This window comes from Macrotis lagotis, chromosome X (assembly GCF_037893015.1).
Source record: "Macrotis lagotis isolate mMagLag1 chromosome X, bilby.v1.9.chrom.fasta, whole genome shotgun sequence".
NCBI classification, from domain to species: Eukaryota; Metazoa; Chordata; class Mammalia; order Peramelemorphia; family Peramelidae; genus Macrotis; species Macrotis lagotis.
The window spans coordinates 679,803,208-679,827,259 of NC_133666.1; the positions used below are offsets into that span (position 1 = coordinate 679,803,208).

A 24,052-nucleotide genomic window follows, 5' to 3' on the forward strand; every position below is an offset into this window, starting at 1 on the left:
GTTACTCCTGGTTGTAAAGTATCTTTTTTTAAATATTTTATTTGTTTTCCAATTATATACAATAGAAGTCTCTACTTATCATTTTTAAAAAAAAATTCTTATTTAAGGCAATGGGGTTAAGTGGCTTGCCCAAGACCACACAGCTAAGTAATTATTAAGTGTCTGAGACCAGATTTGAACTCAGGTACTCCTGACTCTAGGGCTGGTGCTCTATCCACTGGGCCATCTGGCTGCCCCTTCTACCTATCATTTTTTGTACGGTTTTGAATTTTACAATTTTCTCCCCAACCTTCCTTCCCTTCTCCCACCCCCACCCCCCACAGAAGGCAGTCTAATAATCTTTACATTGTTTCCATGCTATATATTGATTGAAATTGAATGTGTTGAGAAAGTCTCTATCTTTCAAAAATGTTGTATTCCAACTGTCATCTATGGCTCCAAAAAATTGTAGAGTATGCACAGTGGCCACATCCTGATAAAATTGCCTTGGTAGTTGGGCTAAACCAGAAACCAGGTCGAGGACAATTGATAGACCTAAAATCCACCAGTGAGGTAGAGGGTTGTACATTCCCCTAGTGGAATGGGTGGATGAGAACAATTTGTTCCAATGGCCGTGAAGCTATGGCAGGCAATATGGAGTGTTTAGAGCTTGGTCAGACATCAAAGAAGCCAAGGTCACTCTGGATCATTGCTAGTCATCTTGACATTTGTCATGCCATTGGACTTCAATGACGCTGGGAGAAAGAGGTTGAGCACTCTGCCTCACTTAAATCCAATTCAGTTAATATGTCACCCCATGATATCACTGGTTCTCTTTGAAATTGGAGAATGAACAACAATTCCTCCCATACTCCTGGATGTTATGGACAGGCTCTGCTTGAGAGTAGATTCCCATTTTTTCCAAGAATTATTTTGTTCATGTTCAGAGAGCCTACGTGCTGTGAAAGACCCTTCTATTGTGGTCAGGGTCCTTCTTTTTCTCTGGGTCTTTTTCTCCTGCAGCTGTGGGGCTCCAGGAAAGGCCTCATGCTGGGTTTTGTCTGGAACTTTTTCCATTGCCGTATTAGACTGGGGCAATCCCTGTGTTGGGCTCTGCCTAGGGGTTTTCCTACTTCATTATTTACTTGCTACAAATTCTGCTTGGAGTCTTTCTGGGCTGGACTCTGTTTAGTCCTTTCTCCTACTCCAACGGGGCTATGAGATCACCTGCCTAGTGGGAGTGGGCAGTTTCACACCGTGCAGAGCCTTTCCCATCCCCTGGCTTGTCTCCTACCAGTACTTTTATAGTATTCTGGAAGCCTTTTTGTCTTTTTTGAAGTCATGAACTCAGTGGAAGAGTTTAGAGCTGATTCTCTTTATTTTGTTTAATGTCATACATTTTTAGAACTTTACATGGGATGCTGACGGGAGGGTAGGTGGGATTGACTTCTATAGGTCCTACCAAGTTGTCAATATTTCCACAAGGTCCTTAGGAGAGGAGCAGTTCAGGAGGTGACATTTGATGTGAACCTTGAATGGAGCTGGTGATTCAGGAGATTGTGGTAAGAAGGTTGTATATTCTAGGTATAGGACCCAAAGAGTAGTAGATGAACTGTCTTCTATGAGGACGAACAACTGTAGACCGAGTTGGAATGAGTGGGGAGGTGTAATGTGAAAAGTGTCTGCAAATACGGGCTGTAGCCAGGTTGTGGACAGGGTTTTAAATGTCACATATGGGAATCTGTTTTCTTTAAGGTCACTGAAATTTCCCAAGCAGGTAAATGCAATGGTCCAATCCATGTTTTACAAATTTCAATGTCAAAGGATGGATTGGAAAGGGGAGACTGGAGGCAGGGATTTCAATGAGGAGAATACTCTAATAGACAAGTTTAGAGGTGATGAAGGTTTAAATTGGTTGGACAAGTCTGGGTAAAAAGAGACAAGGGGATAGATAAGAGCAATGTTATGGAACTATAATTGACAGGACTTGATAACTGATTGCATATGGCAGATGTACAAGGAAAGAGGAAAACTGAAGATGACTCCAGGGTTATGAACCTGGCGACAGTGAGGAGAGGCCTCTTGACTGAGCATTGAAAAAGAAAAAGGAAAGAAATCCATAAGGCACCAAAGACCACTTTTGTGTTTGTCTTTGTCCCATTGGGATGCTATGGCCAAAGAGTTCATTAAATTTGACTTAACCAAATAGTCAGTTCTTGATTTTTGTGTATGCCATGGACCCCTTTAGAAGTCTAATGAACTCTTCATAATGTTTTGAAATGAATAAAATACATTGTATTACAAAGAATTGATGAGATACATGATTATTTAGGGAAGTTGGAAGGATGGTTAGATTGGGGGAGGAAGATGATGATTTCTATTTGGATATGTTGAGTTTAAAATAGCTTTAGAATATCTATATGGATCTAACTAGAAGGTAGTTGGTCCTGTGGTACTAGAAGAGGTATGAGGGCTGGATATGTAGATTTGGGAAATCATATCTACATAGAGATTGTTACTGAATTATAGGAGCTGTTGAAATCATTAAGAAAAAAAGAATGTAGGGGGGTGGCTAGGTGGCATAGTGGATAAAGCACCGGCCCTGGAGTCAGGAGTACCTGGGTTCAAATCCGGTCTCAGACACTTAATAATTACCTAGTTGTGTGGCCTTAGGCAAGCCACTTAACCCCATTGCCTTGAAAAAACTAAAGGAAAGGAAAGGAAAGGAAAGGAAAGGAAAGGAAAGAAAGAAAGAAAGAAAGAAAAAAAGAAAGAAAGAAAGAAAGAAAGAAAGAAAGAAAGGAAGGAAGGAAGAAAGAAAGAAAGAAAGAAAGAAAGGAAGGAAGGAAGGAAGGAAGGAAGGAAGGAAGGAAGGAAGGAAGGAAGGAAGGAAGAAAGAAAGAAAGAAAGAAAGAAAGAAAGAAAGAAAGAAAGAAAGAAAGTAGCAGTTAAGAGAACACCAGTAATCTCAGGAAGAACAGCTTTAGTTGAGTGATGAAGTTGGAAGCCAGTTTTTAAGGGTTTGAGAAGCATCTGGTAGGTAAGGAAGTGAAGTGTAAACTTCCTTTTTTAAATAGGAAAAACTACCTAGTATTTACAAAGCTTGCTAAGATTTGCAAGATAATGTGTTACATGTGATCTCATTTGAGCTTCACAGCAACCTCATTGAAGTAGGTGCTGTTATTGTCACCATCCTACAGGTGAGAAAACCAAAGTTAGAAAAGTTTAAACAGTTTGCCAGGTTCACACAGTCATTGAGTGTCTGAGACAAAATTTGAACTCAGGTCTTCTGATGTCAGCTCCATCACTATCTAGTCTAACACCTAGTTGACATGAAAGGAAGAAAAATATATGAAAGTAGTGTAAGAAGATGGCAAGGTCAGGGGAAGTTTGAAGTAAGAGATTAAAAACTGAAACCAATTTAATATCCTAGCCACCAAATTTGCATTTAGGAAAATAAAAAATAAAGTTATTTGAATTATGTGGGTGAATAAAGATATTTTGAGTTCAGCAAAGGAGCAACACAAACCTATACCTCTGTAGTCTTATACAAATGGATTCAGGATGAATATACCAATATTTGGTCCTGTTTTCTTCCATCCCAGAATAAATAATGACTAACCTTTTAATCCTGTACTAACTTCTCAGTTTCCATATAGAAACCCAAACCCATGGAAATGTTCCACTAAGTTATTTTCATATTTGTTAGAAGTTCTATCCTCAAATATAGTAAAAAATATTTTGCAGAGAGTCTACTTCATTGACCAATCCCTGCTTGTATTCAACAATGGCTATTTCGTCTAGATTCTACACACTTACTCTCATCTGAATGATGCTCCAGGAGCTGGGCCAGACTACTGATTAGTCTAAGTAGGTTTCTTGGCATCTACCTTTGCCAAGTAGTCAGAATATGAGTAAAGAGTCAAGGAGCAAGATTGTAGTATTGACATTTTAATGCTTCAATTGCCATATTCAAGTCATTATATAGCTTATCCAGATGGCTGGAATCCAAAATAGTCTATAAGAAATGCTATAAAACACCACATCTTCTGGCCTCAATATAATTTTTCTGCACATTGATAACACTTTCCAAGAGACTGCAATGTGAAGGATTCATTTATTGACAGGGTAACAACTATGCTTCAGATATCAATGATTCTCTGACCAACAGGAAAAGATCATCTTTGAGAATCTTCCTGAGTAAATTCTTTTGAAGTAACTCAAGATTTGAATGCATTAAAAATTTCCTAATAGAAATTGTACATTTCTACCTATATTTTGCTTGATTGGTTTCTTTCCTTCTCTTTCATAAATACCTCCTATGCTTTGGTTTGGGGTAATATGATAAACTCTTCTGCAGATTAGGATTTCTTAACCTATAAACTTAAAAAATATTAATAACTTTATTTCAATCTAATTTCTTTCCTTTGAAATACAATGTATTCATTCATTTCAAAACATTATGAAGAGTTCATTAGCTAAAGGGGTCCATGGCATACACAAAAATCAAGAACTGACTATTTGATTAAGTCATTTAAAGTTATCTACTGTCCTATTGCTGGCAAAACGAACACTTTGGCCATAGCAACCCAATGGAACTAAGACGAAACACAAAAATGGTCTTTGGTGCCTTATGGCTTTCTTTTCTTTTCCATATTGATAATGGTGTAGTGGGAAAAAAATGGGTGGATGGGTGATCAAAATAATATAATTTTCATATTGCCTATAAAAATTAATTTATTATTGCTCTCTCTATAAGATTATTGCCAAAAAACGAGATGCTATGCTAATAGATACTGAACCATATCACTATCAGTATTGACTTTCTTCCTACAAATGAAACAAGAAGACACTCAGAAATTGTAGCAAAACAGGGGAAGAAAAGATCACAGGAGATACACTAGACACTTAATAACAAAGAATTAAAATGGTTTTTGCATTGATATATTCAATACAGCTAAGGGAAAATGTTAACTGGGAAAAAAATCTTTATATTGTTTCTGTGAGAAAGGTCTGAAATCCAAGTTATATAAGGAATTTATTTAAATGTATAACAATAAATCTCCCAAAAGACAAATGCTCAGAGAATATGAATATTTCTTAAGTGAAAACATCCAACTATCAAAAAAAATCACATGAAATTTATTTTAAAAGTTATTGATTTAAGTGACCAATAAATCATATGAAATTATATCATATGAAAAATGCTCCAAATTACTAATAATCATAGAAATGCAAACTAAAGCAACTGTTAGGTTCCACCTCACACTCATAAGTTTGGTAAAGCTGACAAAAATAAAAATGACAATTGGAAGGGCTATTAAAAAACAGGCACTGTAGTAGAACAATGGAACTGTGAACTGATCTAGCTAATTTGGAAAGCAATTCAAAACAATGTCCCCATAATTACTAAAGGGGCATACTCTCTGATTCAGTAATGTCACGACTAGGTCTATATCTTATGGGGATCATAGAAAAAAATGAAGTATTCCCTGTCCTCAAGGATCTTATGCTCAACTATAGTTCCCATTGAGAAGGCTCGGCAGTATTCTGGGGCTACTTATAATTAGTCTGGTATCATTCACAAGTGGGAGCAACTGGAGAATTCATCATTTCTAAGGAATTTTACTTCTGTCTGGACTTGGTTCATGCAGGGCGGGTCCTGTATTATGCATCACAACTAATAGTTGGAGAAACATCATAAAAAGTTATTTCTGTGATTGTATCTGTCAAGGAATCTTGTTTAATCTTAACGCATGAGTGAGAAACACATTGTTGGAGGCTAGGGTGTGTTTTGCACAATAGAATCAAAAATATATAAATATATAATAACATAGAATAAATATATATGTAATTAAATGGATGATAAATTCGGTAAGATCTTGTAGTCCATATACTTTTCAGTCAGCTCTGTGACTGTAAAGATATTTTCTACTATAGTATGTTCTCTGCTACAGCCTCCCTTCTCCCTTGAGGGCCAAATGTTTATAATACCATGACCATTTTCCAGCTGTTTCAATACCATGTCACCTAAGCCCTGGTTATCATACTCATGCTCCTCCTATCAGAGCACAGGTTTTGGGACTCTGGGTCCCCATAGGAGAGACTTTTAACTTTAATTGTCTGGAACCAGGTTTCCATTTCCCTTCTTAGCCCTGGGGTCCTGGTCATAGTAGAGTAAGGGTCTTTTTTTCTTTATAGACAATAGAGGTGAAGAGACTTGACCAGGGTCAAACAACTAGTAAGTACCTGAGGTCAAATTTGAACCCTGGTCCCCCTGATTTCAGCACTGGTACTCTATCTACTGCATCACTTAGCTGTTCCTACAACAAGGGTCTTAAGCAGCATCCTGGCAGCCTGAACTAGGACTTTGTGATTAAGAATGACCTTGTCTGCCCCTTGCATAGCCCAGGCAGACATCAGTTAGTTCCAGATCTCTTCTTAAAAGGCTTCTTTGTCATCCTTTTCTTTATGTCATTGTTATAAACCTGCCCCACATTCAGGGATGGGGCTCAAGTGACCCATTTAATAATTGGTCTGCTGGGATAGTTTTTCTAAAAGCAGGGGTGGCTTGGACTTCTTCCTACAAAGAGGTTGAATCTTTCTTGTAGTTAATTGAATACAGCTATACAATGGCTTAGCAGGGTTTAGGTCACATCCTGTGGCAAGTTAATTGTTCTACATGAGATAAAAATCTCTTCTTTAATTCCATTAAATTTGATTCAATTCAATGTGACCAACATTTATTAAGTGCCTACTATTTGCCACATCCCAAGCCAGGGCTACAGAGAGCAAGAATGAGACCTTTCTTTCTCTAAAGGAGCATTTGCTTTCCTAGAAGTGATAAAGGGAGTTGAGGAAAGGCTTCAGGTAGAAGATGCTGCCCAGGCAGTAGTGTGGAGGGAAGAGAGGAATGCTCTGAAGTCGAGGAAAGGAAGGAGGGCAGTCTAGGTATGTGGGATGACCAAAGCAAGACTCAGAGATGATGTGAGGAAGAGAGAACAGGTCAATTTGGCTGCATCTCAGGATGTGGGAGAGGGAATGATGTCCAACGAGACTGGAAACAGAGCTTGGGGTCAGAGTGTGTTGAACTTCATTAGTGAAAAAAGAAGAATTTGTATTTGGGAGTCAAGGTTGAGGATGATGTAAAAATGAGGTGTTGATTAGAAGGTCACGATCTCAAGAGGCCAGAGAACCTGGAGAGAGAGAAGTGAGTAGAGGACAGGGGATAGTTACAGGAAGGGTACAGAGGGAGAAATGGAAAATCAGGTTTGGTCAGAGAGAATGTGAAACCCCTGAAGTTGCTAAGATCAAGGATACAGCCAACACTATGTACAGCTGAGATGGAATGAGGGTGTAGATCATGGAAGCTGGGAAGACTGGTCATCTGGAAAGCAGATATCATAGTGCAGTCTCTGAGCAGAGACTGGGGTGGAGAGGCTTTAAGTCAGCTAGTGGAAAGCCCCAGGAAGGTCTAAGAATGACCTGAGGGCTGGTTGTACTGAGTGGAGTGAACCACCAGGGAGCTGAATCATGGTGGTAGAAGAATGTTGGAGAAATGGCAATAAGAAGCAAGGGGTAAGCCCACCTTCAAAATGGAAGTAAATGGGAGAATTTTTATTTTATTTATTTTAAAAATTTTTTTAAATTTATTTTTATTTTATTTTATTCTACTCACTAATGAAAAACAAAATTAGAGAAGCCGATTCAAGGGGAAGACATGCTTCCATAATTGTCAAAAAGGAAACCACTCCCACACTCCTTCCCTCTCTGACAATCAGGGCAATTATGGACCCCTGGTTTTCATGCCATCACCCTCTAACAAACTATGCTAAATGATCCACAACTACACCTTAGGGAGGCACTATGAACATATTTATTTCAACACAACTTTTATTCTTAAGAGAGACAAGAATTCATCTTGCATAAAGATATGAATTTTGCCTGTCAGTCAATGAGCATATATTAATGTCTTACTGGGTTGGGCAGTGGGTACAAAAAAGGTGAAAATAGACCCTACCCTCAAGGAGCTCTCATTTTAAAGAGGTGACAACATACAAAAAAATTATAAAAACAAATTATATAGCATTTAAATGGAGGGTAAACTTAGAGGGAAAGTAGAGGGTTACTGGGGTGAAGGAATGAATGGCAAGGGTTTCCTGCACTAGTTGGGCTTTTGAGTTGAGTCTTTTTTGGGGGGGGGGTTTTGCTAGGCAGTGGGGTTAAATGACTTGCCCAAGGTCACATAGCCAGGGAATTAAGTGTCTGAGGTCAAATTTGAACTCGGGTCCTCCAATGCTCTATCCATTGTGCCACCTAGCCCCCCCCCCCCCCCAGTTGAGTCTTGAAAGAAATCAGGAGGAAGAGATGAGTAGGGAGAGCTTCCTAATGAGGCTACAAAGGCATGGTGTCTGCATCAGAGAATGTGTGGAAGGGAAAAATGTGGTGAGAAGGTTGGAAAGGCAGGAAGGGGCCAGGTAGGGAAGGGCTTTAAGTGGCAAACAAAGGTATTTAGACTTGGTTCTGGACATAATAGAGAGCCACTGGAGTTTATTGACTAGAAGAGTGACAAAATCAGACCTGTCTGAACTCTAGATAATTACCTTGATGGCTAAGGAGTGGATGGATTGGAGTGGGAAGAGACAATGCAGGTAAATCACCAGAAAACTAAGACAGTAGGGAGCACTGATGAAGGCTCTACCAGAATAGTAGCCATGCAAGTAGAAAGAAGGTGTACACTAGAGATGTTATAAAATTAGAAAAAGCCCAGGGATTTAATAAATTTTTATCTATTTGCATTTATTCACCTTGTATTTTTACTGCATATATTCTCACATGTTCTTGCTATCACTCATTAGAATATAAGTTTGAGGGCAGGAATTATTTTATGCTTTGAACTTGTAACCCTAGCTCTTTTAACAGTGTCTGAATGCTTACTGATTGAGTGATGGATCAAAGTTACTTTGATTGTCCAATGAATTGGCTTTTTTATAAAGATACTCACAAAATAAACAGCTCCAAAGCTTCCATGTCCAATTTCATGTAAACCAACAAAAATGTCTTCAGGATCCTCCTTATAGAACAGGTCTGCGATCTCTGGGTCCTTTGGCACCCCTTTGCGCATGGTGAAGAATATTACAACCTCCGTTTGTCAATATCCCAGTCAGTTTTTCCCTTCATTGACAAAGGAATTCTTGATATACCTTCAGCACCTAAAGGGAAATGTACTTCATTAGCTTAGGTTCAATGCAGATTTTGTTTTTCCCATCTAAAAGATTTAAAAATTACATTAGAAGAATAAGGTCCAAACTGGTATAATTTACTTTTTCCCCTTCTGTTGTCTTTTTAAAAAAAATATTTCTTTCAGGGGGCGGCTAAGTGGCACAACTTAGGCAAGTCACTTAACCAATCTATTGCCCCACAAATGCCAGAAAAATACTTTTATTAATATATTTTTAGCATCAATTTCTTTTTAAATTTTGGGTCCCATTTTCTCTTCCCCACCCATCCTTTCCCCAAACACTGAGAAGGCAAACAATTATATCAATTATGCATGTGAAATCATGATAGAGTTCTTTTTTTTAAAGAAAGATTTTATTTATTTTGAGTTTTACAATTTTCCCCCTTTTTGCTTCCCTCCCCCACCCCTCACAGCAGGCATTCTGTTAGTTTTTACATTGTTTCCATGGTATACATTGATCTCAGTTGAATGTGATGACAGAGAAATCATATCCTTAGGGAAGAAAAATAAAGTACGAGATAGTAAAATTACATAATATAACTTTTTTTTTTTCCTAATTTGAAGGTAATAGTCCTTGGTCTTTGTTCAAACTCCACAATTCTTTCTCTGGATACAGATGGTATTTTCCATTGCAGACAGCCCCAAATTGTCCCTGGTTGTTGCACTGAAGGGATGAGTAAATCCATCAAGGTTGATCATCACCCCCTTGTTGCTGCTGGGGTGTACAATGTTTTTCTAGTTCTCAGCACATGATATATTTCTTAAAAATTATCTTGGTCAAATTTTTAGTCAATTAAATGCATTCTGATAACTAATATTCTGATTTCAGGCAACTGAGTAGCTCTTTTTTACTTGCCAAAAAAAAAAAAGACTTCTGTAATTCTTAAACTATGTTAATGTAAATTAAAAGAGGCCAGTTGTTCTGTTGCTATGGAAAACATCCTGTTCTCAAGGTTTCTATTAATATGAGGGTATCACATTTGATAGTTCCAAATGCTGACTGACCAGCTTATTTGCATACATTTTTTTTGTTAATAGCACTATTTTTAAAGGACAAAGTAAACATATTTCCTCTCATATAATTTATCATTAAACAACTGCAAAAGGATTAAGCTGTCAAACATGTCAAATGAAAGCCCTGGCTTCTTCCCCTTTCAACAGATCTGCTAATTTTTTACAGCTTTCTCTGAGTTAAAAGAAGACAAACCCAAACCAAACTGTCCATCACATTGGTCTAAGATGCAAATATAGAAAATGCAAAAACCACATAACCTTTTTTGCAGCACTGAATATGCAAATTAAGATTTGGACCATCAACCAGTACTGATGCATTTTGGACTTCCTGACCCTATCAAGACAATCCACGATTGGGGCAGTTCATAACCATCAAGCCTCACTCTACCTTTTTTGCCATTTTCTAAAATAGGGAAGTAGTACAATGAATTTGGAGTCAAATTCTACCCCAAGTATTTACTAGTTGTGTGATTCTGATTCTGGACAAGTTCCTTAATCTTCTCTCTCTCTCTCTCTCTCTCTCAACTTTAGTTTCCTCCTTTATAAAATGGGGATGATAATTTTAGCATTTGCTTCTCAGTGTTGTTATGAGAATCAGTGTGGAGATTATATATAATAAAAAACACTTTGAAAATCTTAAAAGGAGATGTAAATGTTAGCTATTATCATTTATTTGTTGGGACAGATTTTAGTGTGATTTAGCGTTTTGGTTTTTTTTAGATTTTTTTTTTGCAAGGCAAACAGGGTTAAGTGGCTTGCCCAAGGCCACACGGCTAGATAATTATTAAGTGTCTGAGAACCCAGGTACTCTTGACTCCAGGGCCGGTGCTTTATCCACTATGCCACCTAGCTGCCCCGTGATTTAGTTTTGAGAAAGAACTCAAATGGCATAAGTCCTATGGTCAACTTAATCTCTTTCACCCTGAGTCTGAGCCCCCTTTCTCTGCCTGGGGCCCCACTATTTATCTAGTCTCCCATGTCTACAAATTTTTGACTTCTCTCTCTCTCTCTCTCTCTCTCTCTCTCTCTCTCTCTCTCTCTCCCTCCCTCCCTCTTCTTATATAGTTAGTTGCCAAGTCCTGCCCAATTCCACAATGTAATATCTGTTGGATGTGGCCCACATGGTCCCTTAGATCCCTTTAGTTCTAGATCTGAACTACCAATTTAATAAATATTAAAAAATTCAAATATTTCATCATTTTCCAATGACTTTTTTTAACATTTCATTTAAAAAAATTTTAAGTCCAAATTCTCTCCCTTCTTCCCATCCCTTACCCTTTCCTAAGATGGCAAGCAATTTGATATAGTTATACATATTCAGTCATGCAAAGCATATTTCCATATTTGTCATGTTGTAAAAGGAAACAGACTAAAAAAAAAATCCCAAGAGGAAATAAATTAAGGGAAAAGTGTGCTGTTTTTAGACTCCAGCAGTTCTTTCTTTGGAGACAGACACCATTTTCCACATGAATTCTTTGGGATCGTCTTATCTAATTTGCTGAGACTACCCAAATCATCCACATTTGATCACTGGACAGTATTGCTGTTGCAGTGTGCAAGAATCGCTTTGCAGCAGTTCATGCAAGCTTTTTTCAGTTGTTCTAGAAGCATCCTGCTTATCATTTCTTATGACACAATAGTATTCCATCACGATCACATTTGTTCAGTCATTCCTCAGATGGACATCCCCACAAGTTCCAATTCTTTGCCATCACAAAAAAGAGCTGCCATAGATATTTTTGTACAGATTCTTTTCCTATTTTTTAAAAAAATATCTCTGGGATATTGACTAAATAGTGCTATGTATGCATAGTTTTACAGCCTTTGGGCGATCATTTAAAATTATTCTCCAGAATGGCTGGATCAATTCACAATTCCAACAACAGTACGTCAGTGTCCCAATTTTCCAACATTTGACATTTCCCTTTTTTATTATATTAACCAAGCTGATCAGTGTGAGGTGTTACTTCAAAGTCATTTTAATTTGCATTTCTCTAATTAATAGTGATTTAGAGCATTTGTTCATATGACAATACATAGCTTTGAATTCTTTATTTGAAAACTGTTGTGTTCATATATTTTCATCAATTGGGGAATGACTTATATTCTTATAAATTTCACTCGATTCTCTCTATTTTTGAGAAATGAGGCCTTGCTAAGAGATACTTGCTGTAAACATTCCCTTCTCCCTATCCCCAATTTTTTGCTTTTTTTTGTAATCTTTGCTACATTGGTTATGTTTGTGTAAAAACCTTTTTAATGCAATCAAAATTATTCATTTTGTAATCTAAAATGAGCTCTGTCTTGTTTGGTTACAAATTTTTCTTTATCCATAGATCTGACAGGTCAATTATTCCAAGCTTTACTAATGTTCTTATGTTATCACCTATTATGCCTAAATCTCAAACCCATTTTGATCTAATTTTGGTATATGATGTGAAATGTTGGTCTATACTTCGTTTCTGCCATATTATTTTCCAGTTTTCCAAAAGTTTTTAACAAATATAAGTTCTTGTCTTAAAAGCTTTAAACTTTGGATTTATTAAACACTAAATTATTATGGTCATTTTGCTACTGTGCATTATATACCTAATCTATCCTGCTGATCTACCATTCTGTTTCTTAGTATCAGATTGTTTTTGACCATTTTGCAATACGGTTTGAGATCTGGTATGGCTTCCTTCACATTTTTCCCACTGATTCCCTTGATAGTAATTTTTTAACCTCTTTCCCCACCTTGATATTTTTGACCTTGTGTTCTTTCAGATGAAATTTCATCTTTTGGATGAATATAATTTTTTCTAGCTTTCTACAAAATACATTTTTGGTAGTATGTTATGGCACTGAATAAATGAATAATTTACATAAAATGTTATTTTTTATATTGGCTCAGTCTATCCATGAGCAATTAATATTTTTCTAATTGTTTAGATCTGACTTTATTTGTGTGTAAAATACTTTGTAATTGTGTTCATATAGTTCCGAGGTTTGTCTTAGAAGGTAGACTTCCAAGTATTTTATATTTTATAGCTATTTAAATGGACATTTTCTTACTGCTGCTGGACTTTGTTGGTAATAATGTAAAAATGATGATAATATATGTGGGTTTATTTCATATCCTGCAACTCTGCTAAAGATGTTAGTTATTTCAACTAGTTTTTTTAGTTGATTCTTAAAGATTTTCCAAGTCAGAATCTGCAAAATCCTATGATTATATCATATATAAAGACTGATAGCTTTGTTTCTTCATTGCCTATTCTAATTCCTTCAATTATTTTTTTCTTACTGTCATAATTACCATTTCTGGTATAATACTGAATAGTGGTAGTGATAATTGGCATCCTTGCTTCACTCCTAATAGTATTCAGAAGGCTCTCAGTTTATCTTCATTATAGAAAATGCTTGCTTGTGGTTTTAGATAAATACTACTTATTTTAAGGAAGTATCCATTTATTCCTCTGCTTTCTAGTGGTTTTAATAGGAATGAGTGTTGTATTTTGTCCAAAGCTCTTTCTGCATCTATTAAGATAATCATATGATTTTTGTTGGTTTTATTATTCACATGGTCAATTATGCTGACAGTATTCCTAATATTGAACCAACCCTGTATCTCTGGTATAAATCTGACCTGATTATAGCATATGATCATTGTGACATATTGCTATAAATCTTCTTGCTAGTTATTTAAAATTTTAACATCAATATTCACCAGGGAAATTGATCTATAATTTTTTTCTGTTTTTTCCCTTCCTGGTTTTTTTACTTTGAGCATAAAAGGCATTTGACAATACTCTTTTTTTCCCTTCTTCCATATATATATATATATATATATATATATATATATATATATATATATGTATAGTATTGAAATTAATTGTTCTTTAAATGTTTGGTATAATTCATTTATGAATCCATATGGACCTGGGAATTTTTTTCTTAGGAAGTTCCTTTATGACTTGTTCAAATTCTTTTTCAAGACAGGGTTATTTAAGTGTTCTATTTCCTCTTCTGTCAATCTGGTCAAATTATTGTTTTATAACTATTCTTCCATTTCACTTAGAATGTTAAATTTGCTGGCATGTAATTGGGCAAAATGGTTCTAATAATTACTTTAATTTCATCTTTGTTGGTGGTAAAATTATCCTTTTCATTTTTGATACTGTTGATTTGTTTTTCTGCTTTCTTTTTAAAAAATCAAATTAATCTATATTTTTCCCATAAAAACCAGTTCCTAGTTTTTTGTTAGTTCAATGGCTTTCTTGCTTTCAATTTTATTAATCGCTCCTTTGATTTTCAAGATTTCCAATTTTGTGTTTAATTGGGGATATTTAATTTGTTCATTTTCTAGGGGTTTTTTTTGAGTTGCATGTGTGATTTATTGATCTGCTTCTTTCTTTGTTTTACTGATGTAAGTACTTAGAAAAACTTTCCCCTAAATACTGCTTTGGCTTCATCCTATGTACTTTGGTATGCTGTCTTTTTTTTAAATTATACTTCTATTTAATTAAATCATTGATTGTTTCTAAGATTTGTTCTATAACTCACACATTCAATGTGATTTTTATTGTATTTTGATGCAAAAGGGATGCATTTAATATTTGTTTTTTTACATTTGGTTGTGAGGCTTTTATACCCTACTATATGGTCAATTTTTGTATATGTGACAAGTATTGCTGTGGAAAATACATATTCCTTTCTAAGATACACACTGCCCTTTTCACATACCAGAGTCCAATCTTTGGTCACTGTGAAAACCAGGAATCCTAACCACCAGACCATATGGGAGGCCTTTCAGCAAAATGTAGTTTTCCCATTTATCTCTTTCAATTATATCTATATTTGCTTTTGCTTTGTCTGAGATCATGTTTGCTACCCGTGCTTTTTTCATTTCAGCTGAAACATAAGAGATTCTGTTCTAGCCCTTTGTTATTATTCTATGTGTTTCTGATTCATTTGTTTCTGATTTATTACAGGATTCTAGTTTTTAATCACTTCTGCAATTCACTTCCATTTTGGGGCTAAATTTATCTCAATTACAGTCACATTTATGATGAATATGTTCTTCTATCCTGCTTTCCCCTACTTATCTCCTTCTTTCTCTCTCCCTCCCCTTTGTCCCTGACCATGCAAATACATTTTGTTTCTGACCACCACCTCCCTCAGTCTGTCCTTTCTAATAGTCCCTCCTTTCCTTTGTTCCTTTTCCCTTCTATTTCCCTGAGAGTGTCTGTTATTCTCCCTTGAGTCAACTCAAATGAGAGTAATGTTCAAGGATTGTCTACCACCTTACTCCCTCAGTCTTCTCCACTATGAAAGCAATTTTGTACCTCTTAGATGTAAAATAATTTACCCCATTCTACCTCTCTCTTCCCGCTTCTTCCAGATCATACCTTTTTCTCACCTCTTTTTTTTGACTTATGACTATATGTCCATCAGACTCAACCCGCACCCAGCCTTTTTTTTTGCCTAGGTATACTTATAATTGTCCTAATAATGATAATGGACTTAGGAATTATAAGTATCATTTTACCAAATAGAAATGTAAATAGTTTAACCATATCAAATCCTTTATTATACCCCTCATATTTATTTTTGCTTCTCTTAAGCATAGTATTTGAAAGTCAAATTTCCCATTCGGCTGTGGTTTTTTCAGCAATAATGCCTGGAATTTCTCAATTTCACTAAATTCCCCCCCTGAAGGTTATACTAATTTTCCCTGGTAGGTAATTCTTGGTTGTAGTTCTTTTGCCCTCTGGAATACAGTATTCCATGTCCTCCAATGCTTTAATGTAGAAGTTGCTAAATTTTGTGTGAACCTAATTGCAGTTCCATAATATTTGAACTGTTTTTTTTTTGGCTGCCTGTAACATTTTCTCCTCAGCCCGAGAGTGCTGGAATTTGATTATAATATTCCCAGGAGTTCTCATTTTGGGATCCCTTGCATGAAATGATCAGTAGATTTTTTCCAAATTCTAAGACTTCCTCTGGTGGAATGGGCAGACAAGGACAGAAGGTACCAAAGGCCATGAATACAATGGAAACAGACACTGTGGAGGGCTTAGAACTTGGTCAGACGTTGAAGATGCTAAGCTCGTCTGGTTGGTTCTTGTCCTTTGTTATCAAGGAACACCAAAACAACAGCAATACATTTGAGACAAATGACTCTGAGTTGGACTGTGGCTGATCAGACCAATATGAGCTAGGAATGCTCTACCACAGATCAGGTACAAATTGTCCATGTGAAGACCTAGGGTGGATACTCTAAACTTATGGATGCCATGTTTCCTTTGAGCTGCTTCCATTCTGCCTTCCTCATAGAGTACAGCCCCCTCACTGATGCAGGCACGCCATGCTGGGAAGTCCTTTGCCAATGTCTTCCATGCTGTATAATCAATTCTAAAGTTTTTCAATGATGCCTTCAGGGTTCTCAGTATCAGTTCTTCTGGTCCATTGTGAGCCTTTGTCCTGTGTGAGTTCTCCATAAAAGTTTTTTTGGCAAGCGTACATCTGGAATTCTAACATTGTGTTCAGCCCATTGTAGTTGCATTCTCTATATTAATGTTGGAATGTGATGTGGTTTAGTTTGAGAAAGGACCTCAGTGTCTGCTATCTTCTCCTGCCAGATATCTTCAGAATCTTCCTAAGACAATTTAAATGGAAGCAATTCCATTTCCTGACCTGGTGCTGGTAGATTGTCCAGGTTTCACAGGCTTATAGCAATGAGGTAAGCACAATGATTCTGGTGACCTTCAGTTTGGTGGTCAGTCTAATATCTTTCTCTCCCATACTTTCTTTCAGAGCCTCCCAAATACTGTGCTAGCTCTGGCAATGCATGTGTCAGTGTGAACAACCTCCTTGGAAAGGACACTGCCAAGGTAAGCAAACTTGTCCACAGTACTCAAAACTTCTCCATTTGCTGTAACTGATGGTTCCACATAAGAACGGTGTGGTGTTGGCTGATGGAGCATCTTGGTTTTCTTGGTGCTCATTGTTAGACCAAAATTAGCATAAGCCACAGAAAATAGATTCATACTTTGTTGCAACTCAGCTTCACAGACTGCATTGAGGGCACAATCACCTGCAAAGAGAAGATCATGCACCAACATTTCCTCTACTTTGGTCTTGGCTTATAAGCCTTTTCAAGTTGAAGAATTTGCTGTCAATGTGGGTAGCTGATCTTGAGGCCATATTCATTCTCAGTGAAGGCATTTGATTATATGGCTGAAACATCATGCTAAAAAGTATGGGAGCGCAAGGACACATCCTTGCTTTACTCCATTGGTGATGGGAAATCTCAAGAGTATTGTCCGCTATCCAGAATCCAGGCATGCACACCTTCATGGAACTGACATACAATACTGATGAATTCTGGGCAACCCAATTTTGACATAATTTTCCATCAACCCTCATGATTGATGGTGTCAAAGGCTTTAGTTATATCTACAAATGTTGTAAACAGACCTCGGTTCTGTTCCTGGCATTTTTTTCCTTAGAGTTGTCGGGCAGCAAACACCATATCAATTGTTCCTCGACCCTTTCTGAAGTCCCACTGGCTCTCAGGGAGGTGACCATCTTCCAGGTAAAGGATCAGCCTATTGAGAAGGACTCTAGCAAGAATCTTACCAGTAATGATTAAAAGAGAAATACCCCTGTGATTGTTGCAGGACAATCGATTCCCTTTACCTTTACAGAAATGGACAGTGGAGGTATCCTTGAGCTCTTGGGGGATAACTTTTTCATGCCATATAACCTGGAAAATTTCAATCAGCATTTGGATGAGCAAAGGCCTCCCCAACCTTGTAGATCTCAGCAGGAATAGAATCAGCACCAGGTGCTTTGCCACTTGAAAGGAGCCTAATAACACAAAACCTCTTCTTCAGCTGGAACTTCAACTAGGGACTGATTGACTTCAACTGAGGTAGCGGTCAATGGCCTTTGCATTGATTGATGATGGTCTATTAAGAACACTATGGAAATGTTCAGGCCATCTGTCAAGGATCATGCCACTATCGTTAATCAATGTGGATCCATCAGCATTGAGCAGTTGAAATGCACCATATGTCTTTGGCCCATAAATAACCTTCAGGGCATCCATAAAAGCATTTTTGTTTGTTACTGTCTGCATAAAATTATATTTCATCTGCCTTTTTACTGATCCAAGAGTCTTTCATCTATCTAACTTTACTTCCACTTTACTTTTTTTTTGAAGGTTTTTGCAAGGCAATGGGGCTAAGTGACTTGCCCAAGGCCACACAGCTAGGTAATTATTAAGTGTCTGAGGTTGGATTTGAACTTGGGTACTCCTGACTCCAGGGCTGGTGCTCTATCCACTGCACCACCTAGCTGCCCCAATACTTTACTTTGTTTGGAATTAAATGTTGCCTTCTTAGAAATGGATGGACTATCCTGCTGATAAAACCCTATGGAGTTCTCGTTTTTCATTTATCAGCTTCTGTATTTCCCTATCATTTTCACCAAACCAGTCTTGGTGTTTGTGAGTGTTCTGGCCCAGAAGAGCAAATGCAGTTCTGTATAACAGATCTCTGAAAGCTGTCCACTCTTTTCCTACCCCACTGTTGCCAACTTGTGTTGGCTCAGTTTTCCCACCAAATTAGCAACAAACTGTTCCTGCTCAGAGGTCATCTACTGCTTCCTAGATCACTCTCATTCATCTTGACTTTTGTCCTGCCACAAGAGCAATAACTCTGGAAGAAAGAGTGAGGCTGATGACTCTGAAACTCTGCCTCACTTAAATTCACTTCATGTTCAAATCAAGACTTCACCCACAATTTCATTGATCCTCTTCCAAACCAAGGATAAAAAACAAATTTGGTTCTGGGATATTGGCATGAAATATGATATGTAGGCTCTTTTTTTGAATCATGATCTTCACACAGTTCAATCATTTTTAAAATTGTTCATTTGTTTATTGTCAGTGATACAGTTTGCATTTTCTTCTACTTTTATATTCTTTTGATTTTGTTTTATTATTTCTTAATGACTTGAAAATAATTAGCTTCCATTTGCCCAATACTAATAGTTAACTTCCACTTGCCCAGTACTAGTTTAAAAAAATTTTTTTTCAAGGAAATAGGGTTAAGTGACTTGCCAAAGGTCACACAGCTATATAAGTATTAAGTGTCTGAGGCTGGATTTGAACTCAGGTTTTCTTGATTCTAGGGCTGGTATTCCATGCACTATACCACCTAGCCATCCACCAAGACTAATTTTTATTCATTCATTCATTCATTCATTCATTTATTTATTTATTTTTAGGTTTTTGCAAGGCAATGGGGTTAAGTGGCTTGCCCAAGGCCACACAGCTAGATAATTATTAAGTGTCTGAGGCCAGATTTGCACTCAGGTACTTCTGACTCCAGGGCCGGTGCTCTATCCACTGAGCCACCTAATTGCCCCCCAAGACTAATTTTTAAAGCATTATTTTCTTCAGTGAGTTTTAGTATCTTCTTTTCTATTTGGTCAACTTTACTTTTTAAGTTTTACTTCTGGCTAATTCTGTTTTTAAAGAAATTATCTTCAGTGAATTTTTGTACACCATTTTCCCATTTGCCAATTCTACTTTTTTTTAAGGGGCTCTTCTCTGTATGGATTTTTGTGCCTATTGTTCCATTTGGTCTATTCTTTTTTGTTAAGGCACTAGTTTCTTCTTGTGATTTTTAAAAAATTAATTGTTGACTCTTTTTTCATAATTTCCTTGCATCACTCTCTTTTCTTTTCCCATTTTTTCCCTCTATATCTCTTAATTGATTTTTAAGATTCTTATTGAATTCTTCTAGGATATGAGACCAACTGACATTTTTCTTTGAGATTTTGGATGTAGTTGCTTTGATTTTGTTGTCTCCTTTTGAATTTTTGTTTTAATTTTCCCTCTCACCACAGTGAACAGGTTCTATGATGATTCTTTGTTGCTGTTGTATACTCATTTTCATATTTATTTATTGACTTCTAACTTTATGTTAAAGTTGGACTCTGCTCCTAGGGTCGAGGGAAAACTGTCCCAAATTTCAAGATTTTTGTATTGCTATTTTCAGAGCTAGTTCTGGGGTCTGCAAGCTATAATTCTAAAAGAGATGGGGTCATTGTTCTCCTAGCCTGTGCTCTGATCTGTGAAAGACCACCAGTCCTCTTTTCTCTCCTGCATATGTCTCCAGAGTACCTACTTTTTCTCCATGGCTTCACCATGGAATTTCTATTCAGAACCACATGTATGTAATGTAAAGAGTCCTGTACCAAGTTATAGCAAAGGGTCCCCTGTAATTTCATTCTTACGAGTTGTCCTACCCACCTCCTTACCATCTGTGGAAAGAGAACTGATTTAGCAGCCTCCAAGGTCTGCTACTGATTTTTCTAGCACATCTTGCACTGGCAAGACCTGTTTTGGATTGAGATTCATACTTATTCTGGTGAGACATACCTTTCCTACCAACCTTCCAAGTTGTCTTAGGCCAGAAAATTGCTTCACTGTGTCCTTTTATAGGTTCTGCACTTCTAGGATTTGTTTTAAGGCATTATTTAAATGAATTTGGAAGTGAATTATAGAGAGATCTCCCAGGAATTCCCTTTCTTTACTCTGCCATCTTGGCTCTGACCCTGATCTATGAGCTTTTAAGATTCCTCCTTTATTTCCAATGCCTAGAATAAGTTTTATTACCAGCCACTTGGATTATTGCAACAACCTCTTTTTTTTCCTCAATAATCTCTTAATCTATCTTCCTACCTTAATTCTACCTCCTTTGCTTCTTCCTTTCCTTTATAAACTGAAACAATATAAACTTTTTTCCATAGATATTTTGTGATGTCCCTCCCAAATTAAAAAATCAGCGACGTATTCCTATTATATCCTAAGGGAACTCAAATGCCTTGGCATGATATTCAAGAACTGTCACAATCTGGCACCTTCCTACTTTTCTTACATTATTATTTCATATTACTATACTTTATGTGTTAGCCAAACTAATCTACTCCTTGTCTCTGAATATGTGCCAGCACTTGGAATACTATCCATCACTCCTGTAAGCAGTTGAGTTAATTTTTAAGATTAATTCTATCTATTATTTTGATATTATCATAAAGACCTGTTATATAATTAGCTTCTTCTAAACCTAGAGAATATAATGGCCACTATGCTTCCACCCCCATGTGGTTCCCTTTTCTCAGGCTTTAGGAAGTTTATTTTATTTTATTTATTTATCTTATATTTTTAGGATTTTGCAAGGCAAATGGGGTTAAGTGCCTTGCCCAAGGCCACACAGCTAGGTAATTATTAAGTGTCTGAGACCAGATTTGAACTCAGGTCTTCCTGACTCCAGGGCCGGTACTCTATCCACTGCACCACCTAGTCACCCCAGGAAGTTTATTTTAGACAAAAAGTTATACACTCATTGCTCTAAGCCCCAAGTAAAGAAAACTCTTAACTTTTAGGAAGATGTTAAGTTTACTTTCTTACTTTACATTTATATCAATTTCTAGTTAAACCCTGGACTCTTTTTGTTTCAGTAAAAATTCAGGTGAACTGTTTGAGTAATGAAACAGCAAGTTATATTAAAGTACATTATAAAAAGACATTAGAGGGAAAAAGTTGGAGAAAGAAAAAATCTTTTTTTCATAACTTCCCTTCATCTTTGTGTAGATGTGCAAACTGTTCTCATCTTGAGTTTTCTCCTACTAGATGCCTACAAGTTTAAGAGTCCTTGTCCACCTTTCTCTTCTCTGCCAAAACTCAGTCTCACCTCCTCTTTTTCTATTCTCTGGTTGCCTTCCTTCTGGTTCTTTCAGCTTCTGTGAGATCCAACTCCTTAGTCTCTGCTTCTGGACCTCAAAATTTCTATCTAGTTCTGAATTTCTCTTTATTTTTTTGAAAGTTCTTTTGGGTGTGACCAAACGATTCAAACAATAATTTTGATTTAAGAAGGTTAACAGGCCCCGTTGACACTTAGTTCATATTGACAAATTCCTTTAAGTAACTACTACTATTACAAACTTCTTAACTACTAGTTAACAAAAGAAATTACATTTAAGTGGGGTGGGATAATCAATGAAACCTCATCATTGCATTAACCTGAGTGTTCAGTTGATAATAATCTTTAGATTTCATATATTACTTTGTCTAGGAGTATTTTGTATAGTGTTTACTATAAAAAAATGCCTATTTCATTTATCTCTGTTCCTGTTCTCTTCTCCCTACTAAACCATACACATCATGACAGTGAGGATTGTATTATCTAAATTTGATTAGATAAAATTATGCATCCTTAGTGCCTAATAAATTGTTGTACATATTGTAGTTGTTTGTTGTAAGAAGAAACCATAGAAAGGGAGATGGCTTAGATGTTTCATCTCTTTCTCAATTCAGGAGGTATTTATTAAAAGTTTGTATTGTGCTAGGTGCTGGATATATGATGATCCCTCCCTTCCACTCATATGTCTGTAATTGTTCTAAAACACAACTATCACCACACCCATACTAAAATTCCAGGAGTTTCCTATTACTTCCAGAAATCAAACATAAATTCTCTTGTTTGACATTTAAAGCCTTTTTCCACCTTGTTCCTGCCTAACACATGATTTCCCTTGATGTATTCTGTGGTCAATGGCTTCTTTGCCATTTCACACACAGGACATGCTATCTGTGATTCCTTGGCTTTGGCTCTCTTAGCTGTCCCAGATTCCTAGAATGCTCTTCTTCCCCTCTGTCTCCTAGTATCCCTGGTTTCCTTCAAGACTTAACTTAAATTTTGTCTTCTGCAGGAGGACTTTCTTGCCTTTCCTCTGAGCTTATCTTCCATTTGTACTATATATATATGTATCTTGATTATAAATATTTATTCACACATCACGTCCCACTGGAATGTGAGTTTCTTGTGGGCAGCAATCACTTTTTTGCCTTTCTTTGCATTCCCAACCCTTGTTCAGTGATGGAATGACTGATATGAACACAGAGACAGATAATACAGATATAGATAATAGAGGGTAAAATGACAAGATAGTCAATGGATTGTAGGAATATTTCAGGAGGGAGAGAGTTTGAATAGCTAGGTGAGGGGCTTCTGTAGAGGTCACTAGTTGTCTCAGATATGTCTCCAGAAATCTTTTCATGTTTCACAGGCCACAAGACATTGTTGAAGCTAATTAATTCATTGAGCACAGATTGGGGGGGGGGGGAGATAAGTAGGGCCCTGTGATTTTACTGGTATATCCAGACCGAGCTGAACTCAGTTCAGTTTCTTCTCTGAAGTTTATATTCTCAGATCAGGGACTCTTTACATTTTTTTTTTTTTGGATCATAGATCCCTTGGCAGTCTGATAAAGCCTATGGACCCTTCTTCTGAATTATATATTAATAATAAAATGAATAGGATTCCAAAGAAAACTTGTGGTATAGTTATCAAAATATTAAAAGAAGTTCAAGGACCTCAGGAAAGAACTCCTGTTTTAGAGAATTGCTTAGTGCATGGGAAGGTTAAGTGAGGATCATATATGTCAGAAACAGGTCTTGATTCCAAGTCTTTCTCTCTAAGACCACCCTAGTCATTCTACTAGCTTACTTTTCATAGCTATAGATGGCACATTTACTTCAGTCCAACCATAATTTTAAAAAATTAAATTTCTATCTTTTTCAATCAACAAAGATTCATCATTTATCTCTTCCACTCACATCCCTTTCTTCCTTGAGAAGGAAAGAAAAACAAAATTCCTTGATACAAACGTTTTAGTCAAATTACAGCAAAACCAGATTCCCACATTGGTCATATTAGTCAATGTCAGCAAACAGATCCACAAAAATCAACATCACTGCCA

The 24,052-nt window shown here is 36.7% G+C and overlaps 1 protein-coding gene across 6 annotated transcripts in view; it reads right to left on the bottom strand.

The window, feature by feature from the left end:
• Nucleotides 1-24,052, bottom strand: part of TAOK3 (TAO kinase 3) — a 238,801-nt gene that overhangs the window by 119,134 nt on the left and 95,615 nt on the right. For all 6 annotated transcript variants that reach the window (XM_074205939.1, XM_074205941.1, XM_074205938.1 and 3 more), the window contains exon 3: nucleotides 8,984-9,191. In XM_074205939.1, coding sequence (XP_074062040.1) covers nucleotides 8,984-9,103 — 120 coding nt within the window. In that variant the 5' untranslated portion in view covers nucleotides 9,104-9,191. The remainder of the gene's footprint in view (nucleotides 1-8,983; nucleotides 9,192-24,052) is intronic.